The sequence below is a fragment of the Ambystoma mexicanum genome, chromosome 2q, assembly GCF_040938575.1.
Source record: "Ambystoma mexicanum isolate Mex_15411 chromosome 2q, UKY_AmexF1_1, whole genome shotgun sequence".
In the NCBI taxonomy this organism is placed as follows: domain Eukaryota; kingdom Metazoa; phylum Chordata; class Amphibia; order Caudata; family Ambystomatidae; genus Ambystoma; species Ambystoma mexicanum.
In genome coordinates this window covers 1,471,234,274-1,471,243,479 of record NC_090924.1, presented here as the reverse complement: position 1 = coordinate 1,471,243,479, position 9,206 = coordinate 1,471,234,274, and the positions used below count along the sequence as shown (strand labels likewise).

At 45.4% G+C, this 9,206-nt stretch overlaps 1 protein-coding gene across 1 annotated transcript in view; it reads left to right on the top strand.

Moving 5' to 3' along the window:
• Positions 1 to 5,757: 5,757 nt before the first annotated feature.
• LOC138568898 (vomeronasal type-2 receptor 26-like) overlaps positions 5,758 to 9,206 on the top strand; it is a 98,589-nt gene continuing 95,140 nt past the window's right edge. Inside the window, exon 1 of the mRNA XM_069646679.1 lies at positions 5,758 to 5,832. Coding sequence (XP_069502780.1) covers positions 5,758 to 5,832 — 75 coding nt within the window. The remainder of the gene's footprint in view (positions 5,833 to 9,206) is intronic.

Below are 9,206 nucleotides of genomic sequence, written 5' to 3'. Positions count from 1 at the left end.
GGCACAGGTAATCCTTGATCTACAGGTCAACGAAGGACAAGGTCCCATTACATGACCCTAACATTTGGCCTACGGGCAGCTTACACATTAACTTGCATGTGGAGGTCAAGATGGCCAAGTTACAAACAGAAGAACACTGTCCACCATTTTAGAACAAAGGGTGACTTTGGAGTGAGAATCAAAATGGCGGATGAACCTAAAATGGCAGCTAAATCGATCTAAAGTCAGAACCTTGCAACGGGGATTTCTTCACACAGCAACTGGGCTTATGCCAATATATACAATAAAGGAGGCACAATATGATTTCCCATCTAACAACAACGGGTACCGCGTGTGCTGCATGTACTGCGGCATTACATGCTGGATGGGGGGTCGCCCGTGGGGTTAGAGGCGACTCCAGGGCTTCTGCCTCAGTCCTGGTTGAATCCTGTTCGTACCGTTTGTCCGCTCTACTATGTCCCACTTCCCTGTGGTGGGATACTGGAGCGAGCATTGTATCTGAGGCGGCCGGGACCGCGGGGCCCTTACCTCTTTTCACCGGCGATCTCCTTTCCCATTGTGGGAGTTGCTTTGAATTACTCTGGAGACATCTTGCCAGTTCTGCCATTTCAAGTTCTTCCAGGGGATCTTCTCTCTCCTCTCTCTTCAGGCGGGTCGGGAGACCCAGCTCCCTGCATTGACCTGCTTTGGCCTGCAAGGACTGCAGGACTGCCAAACTTTGCGAACTTCGCATGCTCTGCGTTATACATTTCAGGCTGGGTTCATTCACCATTCTTTTTGTAAAAGTCTTTCTCGGGTTTTACTCTGTGCGTCAAACCAGGTTTGGTTCCATTGTTCACCGTCCTTTCACAGGCTTCTACACAGAAGCCCTCCTTAGACACCTGTATGTCTGAAGGGGACAGGGTGTGAGGGAGGGCTTTAGGACTCCCTGCACAGGGTCTCCTTGGAGACCCATGTTGCACTCTGATATGATTGGCTGTGGTGACTGTGCCGGCGGGACAGCGCCCCTGCTGTGTGATTGACAGCGAGGCTGTGTGAATGGGGAAAACTGCATAAAAAGCAGGACTCTGGGCCTGGATCGAGAGAGATGACGAGAAGCTGACAGAAGAGGACCTCTACCACGACTGAACCTCCCGGTTAAACCCTTCTGCGGGTCTGAATTTTCAAACTTCGATGACTTCTCCCATTGAGCTGGTTGGAACAACCAGTTCACCAAACTGCTCTCCAGGCCACCCTTCTCTGGTCAAATTTGCTGTACAGGGCTACAGTGAACCGGATAGCCAGAAGGAACAAACCCTGCTTGCATTTTAAGGAGCGCACCTTTTATTTGTCGCTTTGCTGTGCTGCTGGTTTCTTCCCTGGGCAGTGCAGGACCCTCCAGTCTTCTTCCTTCTTGTCAGTCACACAGTCGCTTCAGGAACCGTGAGCCTGCAGGACCTGCCAGGAATGTCCTCCTCAGCTACAGCATTCTTCTGCTTTAAAGGTACTGTGCTAATCTGGTTGTTCTTTTCATCCAACTGCGGTGAAAGTGTGTGAAATCTTTCACCAAACCGAGGGCTTGTCCTTCTCCATTCTTTAAAGTAATTTTTTGTCTGACAAACTTCGTTCTGAACTCTTGGCAAAGACTTAACTGCAAACTACCCTGAACTGTGTGATCCTCTGCAAAGACTTTGGTCCATTGACTTTGGGCCAGGCCCCTTTAATTTGATTTTCTCACTGTAGTTCCTTTTTCTAGATTGCCCTGTCTACTCAATTGTTGGTGCTGCTCAATTTCTGTCTAATTTTGTCTTTCCCGCCCTTTTAAATTGCTGCAGTGCCATTTTTCTCACACTTCATTTTGAGCCTAACTTGTGCATAATCTATTGGGTGTGGTGTAGTATATTGGTAACGTGATTTTTCTACTGCTTGATAATAGTGAAATGTTCAATAAATGATGTGTACATAAAAGTATATTCTTATACTCAGAAACCTTGAGTCAGTGTTTGTTTGAATCATAGTAATTGCTATCCTTTGTGTAACTATTGAGACTGCTCCCTTGACTCTTGATATAAGTCTGGCTGCTCATCCATCGCTACCACTTTACTGTGTAGTACAGGCTTGTACCAAAGCTGAATTTGTACTGTCACTTCTAGTCCTAATTTTGTGTGGTGTTCCCAAAGTGTACTGCATATAATTCTGCCTAGCAATACCGGGTATCAGCAGGTGCATAAGCCCACTGAGCTTCTTTACTGGACCTGCACTATGGGATATTCAAGTTACACAAAAAGCAGCATGACCAACAATCCATGTTGCTTTCATATTGGAATTGTGACCAGCAAGTTACATAAATACCTCAGCAGCAGAATCATTAAAACATTGTTCAACCCAGTGATTCAATGAGCCACCCTGTGTGGAAGCTGAGCTTGCAACCTGCAGGTTGCACACATATCTAAGCAATGCAGCAGGCAATGAACCCACTGCGTTACCAATCTTTCCATTACTAAACTTTTCAGACGAAAATGAAAGCCTCGGGGATGTAAACAGCAAAATGCCATTATTTTAACATATTTGCAATTGTATTCAGGCATCTGGCACAACCTGAGCACGGTTGGACATGTTCAATTCCTGCGCGCACACCTCCCCCAGAAGCCAGCTTCCCGTGAATTGAACTCTACAGAAAAAGAAAACTATTGGAGGTTAAGCAGCAGATTTCTCTCCCGCTTTTCATGCTTTGGTCCCAGTGTGGTCGGGCAGGCCTGTTTTTTGAGGTGAACGCCGGACAGTTAGGGCCTTCGTGTACCTGGCACTTTACAGTAGGTAGTGTGAAGGAGGGAAAAAGAATCAAGTGAAATCCGAGTCTGAGTGTAATGAGCTATGTCGCTGCGATTGGTGGGCCATTGTTGTGTGCAGTGTGGTCATTTCACCACAAGGTGAATGGATCACACAATTACGTCGATCACTGCATCTCAGAGCGCCACAGAAAGGATGTGGAATTTGTATCTAATTCAACAATGCTTTATTTGGATTCACTCCATAATGATAAAAGCAGTAGACTCACCTGAGCTGGTTTAGTGCTCTGTGCTGTCTCTGGTGATTAATGATTGCCCACTTCAGACCCGCTCTTCCCGGAGAAGCATGGGCATCTTATAAAATGTGCACCTCTTGTGAATTTGAACCCCCGCTGACTGGTAGAATAAGGATCCGCCCGCTCCCTCTAAATGATAAAAAGCAACAGTGCCTGGAAGCATTTCTCCCGATAGTGCAACTAGATGCAATGCACAGTAAGCATGTGCCCGATCACTGACGCAGTACCTGATATACTAAGCCACTGCTACAATGGGAAAGCGTCAATCATATACCAGTAGAAATTACACTATTTTTAAATGATGTGCTAGGACATATCATAACACAGGTTTTGAATGCGGTGCTAGGAGATGTCCTGTGCTAGTTAATAACAGACAGTGCTGTAGTGCAGCACCACCGTTAGACCATCCACAATAGGGGGCGGGAAGGCTTTCTTCCATGCCGGTGACCTTCGGACTGGGCATGCAGTCTGCAGAGCCACGGATTGTTAAAAGAATACTAGAGATCAAGGGGGTTAAGGCTTTTTGAGGCAAATGGTGGGCGGAAGCTGGGGAGCCTTATTCACTGAGGACCTGATGAGGCACAGCGGAATAGACAAACAATGTGAGAGGACTTAGTACACAGATCCTACTGAAGTGGCATAAAAGGGGAGGAAACAAAGCACAGCACAAACCACCAGAGTGGAGAAATCACTGCCCAAACGCCATATTTTACTGATGCCAAGCTGTAGCGATCAGTGAAATGCTAAGTTACAGAGCGTGAAAACTTCTACCAGCAGTGAGGTTGGAGAGAAAGGCGCCATTAAATGAGAAGCCAAAGTGAGGGTAAGAGGAGCTGTGCAGGAAAGCCATGCAGTCTAGTCAACATCCGATGATTTAGCCAACATCAGTTTGGGAGAAAAAGTGCCACCAAATCCACAGATCCGCGGATGGTTATAACACTAACTCAGACACCAAACCAATATGCAAGGTTCATGAGAAATGCACAGGAGAGAGGCAAATGAGTCAAATGGGCAAGAAGAGGAGGCTGGGGAACCCAGAAGCCACAAAGGGTCTGACAATCCGTCCTTCATATAATAATAAGGGATGGTGGATCAGCACCAACCAGCGGCCCACCGCTTTATCCTACTCACTGTAGTCAGATGGAGCTGCTGGACATGGGTCCCTCTGCTGTACGCTTACCTGGCCTTGTGCCTGCCCCCACCCATGTCCACCAGCCAGGCTGTGGCTGAGAGACTCACTGAGTCTGCTCCCCCACCGCCCCGGCCTGGTAGGCACGGACACGCAGCACACATTTAAAAAATGTGGTGACCTGGCAGGCCAGGCATGCACCATGACACCACCTGACCCAGGTCAGGCTGACAGTGTCACTGTGGCAGGCCCGTGTGGCCCCACAATGAACACCACAAGGATGCCTTCATGTGGCACTCATGCTGCCTGCCCTGCTGACCAGCAGCATTTCATTGCTGGCTCCTGCGCTGTGTGTGCGCCACGGTGCAGCCTGCAGGCAGCAGCCACAGAGAGGTGGTGGTGGGTGGCTGGCCCAGGTTGAGTCGAGTGTGCGAGTTGCACAGCGGTCAGGCAGCACACGTCACTCACGATCACTGTGAAATATGATAGATGCGGCCTGGGAGCACTATAACCACAGCGCACCACCAAGAACACTGCAGGCCCAGGCCTGCTGAGAGTCAGACACACATCTTTTAAAGAGTGCCAGTGCCAAAAAAATAGTGCCAGTGTTCACCACCGGCAAACACACCGGCACAAATTAAGCACTGGGAATTTTGAAACATTTTTTTAAAAAGGAAAGGAATGCCGTTCCCAGTGCCCAAGCCAACTGCTCCCATATTTCTTCACTCGGAGTTGGTGGTGCATACCTTTTTACAATCTGATTCCGGTGTGAAGCTGAAGAGAGGTTCCGCTGCTGGGCTTCAACAAGTAGATGCACCAAAATATTTCCCCACAAGTTTGCAATGCTTACACATGACAGGGGACCTTCTTCCAGTGGGGGGATGCCCCAGACCAAGTGACATTGGGCCTTCTTCCAGAGGGGGATGCGCCAGACCAAGTGACAGGGTCCTTCTTCCAGTAGGGGGATGCCTCAGACCAAGCGAGTGACAACTGTCCTCCATTGGGGGGATACCATTTCCCTCTAATTACTCCCTAACCATTGTTCTACTTGAGCAGGCTTGTATCAGGTTGGGTACTCTGTTAGTAAACTGTTTGCATCCAGCCAGGATGATGTGTAGCCCATGATCTGTCTGAGAGCAAGTGACCTTCAAGCTTGGGGTCGGGTGCTCTGTCCTTCCTCCATGGCATCTGCTTTCTTTGCCCATATGCTCCTGATCTCATACTCAGGGTGATGCTGAAGAAAGGATTTGGAGAGCGGGAATTATGATTAGGACAAGGTAGAGCAGGTCTCAGTTTAATGAAGGTTATATGTAAGTAGCCAGGACTATAGCCATGCCTGTCACAGATGTACGCATGATGGTTATATATCCTTATCATATTCAACCTAATCCTATGTCTCTTTTCTTCTTGGCAGTTACATCTTCACATGCGGAACGTCCATTTCAAAACCACCAGTGGAGACATGTCCTTCAATGCTCAGGGGGACCCGCCTGCACGTTTTGACATTGTGAACTGGCTTTATTTTTCTTTTTTAAACTCTACATTTACCAAAGTGGGAAACATCATGATCGACTCTGCAGGGCACATGCAGTTTAACCTCAGTGACCGTGACATTCATTGGCACCCCAGCTTTACACAGGTAAGGCTTCCCAGACAAGTGTTTGGAAAATGTGGTTCATAATAGACAAATTCAAAAAATAGTTTCCAGTTGCCATAGAGTGGATCAATGCAGTAATCAATTAATTAGAATGTAAGGTTTTTTTGTCTTAAAGAAGAAAGAGGAGTGCATCAGGTTTACACTCCAGGCAACATCTGGGAACAATCAACACTTTTATCTTAATCCAGGATTTCTGTCATCAGCTTCACCATTAAGGATTTCAGAATTTCAGTAATAAGCCACACTCTCCAGGCAACCCTTATATTTAGTCGTAGGTTCTCGTTATCAGCTTCAATATCCAGTCCACTCTTATTTTAACACAGGATCGCTGTCATCAGGTTTCCTCTACAAGTACAATCTGGGAAACGTCAACGCTTTTATTTTGACCTAGAATCTCTAACAACAGCTTTACTTCCCAGGCACAGTCTGGAAATAATTAATATAGGTTTTTTATCCAGATTTACATCATCATTTTTGGTTTTGTCGCCTATGGTGGTGTTTGCACCATATGTGCCAAAACATTGGTAAGAGAAAATAGACAAGGGGTGTTTAGAAGCAGCATATTGGGTTGGCATGGTAACTGGCAAAACTTGGCATGAAAGTCTAAACTTGTATTTGTTCATTTCTGTCTTCTACCACCACATCAAACAATGATGGGTTGTTAAGCAAGGCCCAGGCTAATGAAGTGCTTAGTTGATGGATGTGTCCCTTTTCTGCAGCCAGCTGGGCTGCTGAGTCCCTGTACTTCAGTCCCTTTTCTGTGTCTTGGACCTCATAAAAAATACATAGTTAACAAAAGATTCATATTACATAAAACATCACATAAACCTGACTGTAAATTTCATCACAGAAAATAAGAAATACTGCAAACAAATTGCAGAGTATGTTAGATAAGTGCAACATTTCTCACATCAAAATTCAATGTTTATGTACCCAAATTCATTTGGTTCAAACTATTGGTTATATAAACCCTGCAAAAGTGCATTCAGTGCCACAATTAGGGATATGTTTAAACCCCACATGCATCTATTCCAAAATAGATTCATTGAGAGCTCTGACTTTTTCTCAAACATATCTTTGAGGGTCAAAACACATATAGGGTCAAAGTAAGAGCAACTAAGCACTAAGTGATTAAGTGTCTCTTGGGAGTTAATCTCCCCACAAAAGCGACCCCTCAGTTCTAGCGATTCCGGCCCAGTCACACCATTAATACCTCAGTGTCTTAACTGATTCAACCTACGACACATGTAACTGGTTCTACCCCTCTCACATGGAAACCTCTGCAACTAAAGGGGTAAACATTCCCTAGCGTGGCAAACATTAGCATATTCTTTGTAGGTAGCATAAGAGCTGACACATTCAACCGTTTCCACCCAATCCACCCTAAGGAGAAACCTCTTCACCAAACCTGGCCATTGTACAAGATCGTCTATAGTTGCCCCTAGGGACGGAAGTATTGCATTCATTCTGTCCCAAAACATTATCATAGAAGGAACTGTTTCAGATCTTGCCACTTCTTAGTGTTTCATAAAGGGTATTTGTGGGAGGGTCGCTCATTTTTTGTACAGGGAAATTGTTTCCAGAGGTACCTAGATTTAAGGGATATGAGGCAAAGCGCATGGTGAATAACTGCATTAGACACAGCCATGGATAGCCCCAGTAGTTCTTTCCACAACTTTCCCTGAATGGTATTAAGAGTCAAACTCATATCGTGGGTACAGATATCCAGGCTATAAAGTAGAATGGGCTCACATTTAGCCAGATAATAGCTCCTTATCAGTATCAGAGAGAATCTGCAAACCTTTAATCTCAAAAATTTCATTTGGGATTTAAGTTTACAGATCTTCTCATTAAGGCCCTGTTTCCATTTCATACTAGCTCTATTTGTGAGGTAATAACCCAAGTATGTGATGGCCTGTACTTGGTCTACAGATTCCTCACCCATAATCCACTTATATGTTTGAGTCTTTCTTTTCTTTGAAAAGACCAGACTCTGTGATGTAATTTTAATGTGTTGGGCATGAGATCTATTTCCTTCTGACGTCTATGTATTTGGTTAATAGCAGCACCTCGTCTTTCCAGCAATACAATATGGTGGGATGTGAAGGCAAGCACTTTATTATAAACATATGGTATTAAGAGCGTAAAAAGAGCCGTAAGATTTCATAGAATGTTTTGCAAGTGTCTCTTAACTGGGATTTCTTTTGAGGGAGTATAGTGGACTCAAACATTCACCAGAGAGTACAGTGCTTACATCAGCAACAGAGCCTCCTTCTAGACCAGTCCAAGGTTACCTCTGATGAGTGAATGAAGTGCACGCCCTTCCGGCTACTTGCTTTTGTCACAATGTGACCCACCATGTACACAAATAATATAACTGAAGGGAGATGCCATGTCACTGTCTCTCCAGTCAGTTTCATCAGCTATCTGTAAAAGGAAAATGCCGGTATCTATAGATCTATTTTTTATCGTGTTAAAACATGAAGCCGGCCGCATCAGATGGATGCCAAAATGACAACAGATAATCCTTATGACCTCAGCCACTATCCCTCGCCAACCTCCTCACATAAGAGGTCCTCATCAGATGGATGCCAGAATAACAACAGATAATCCTCATGACCTCAGCCACTATCCCTCACCAACCTCCTCACATAAGAGGTCCTCCCTCCACAGATGTGAGGGAGGTGACGAGGGAGCGAAGCTGAGGGTAAAATCTCCCATGTGAAATAGGAAAGCCTTGTTTCTTTAAAGCTGGAACGATGTTCTGTGACATGGGGAAGTTGTTGTGGGATGTCTTGACCCACTTTTGCTCTGCCATGCGGCATCACTGTGTTCTGATAGCACCAGAAACATCAAAATGGCCGCAAAACCCCTGTGCGCACCAAAACCTCTGAAAATCGCGCTTTGAAAAGCACAAAAAAGATTGCTGCCCAATCTGCCATGCATGTTGTCAGTGGTGGAACATAGATCTCACTCCTGAAACATTTCACTGGGCTCCACCACATGTGAAGATGGAGTACAGAACTAAAAAACAGTGCTTTGCTAAAGGAAACCCCAAAACCTTGCTTTGAATCCTTTTTTCTTTGTTGTGGAAACTGCAGAATGCCGGTACAAGACACATTCGAACATTCAAAATTCTTGCTGGGTGCTACAATTCACTTAGTATAAGAAATCATTGTGAACATACATCGTCCTGAAAAGCTGAAAGCATCAAGGGATTTCCACAGCAAAAGGGGCCTGTCTGTGGATCTGTCAAAATCTGGGTGCAGTACCCTTGGCCGCCTGAATGACAGCTGTCAGGGGCCTGCAGGATTAAACATTAAACATGTATAAACTAAAATCAAATGTTTGCAATC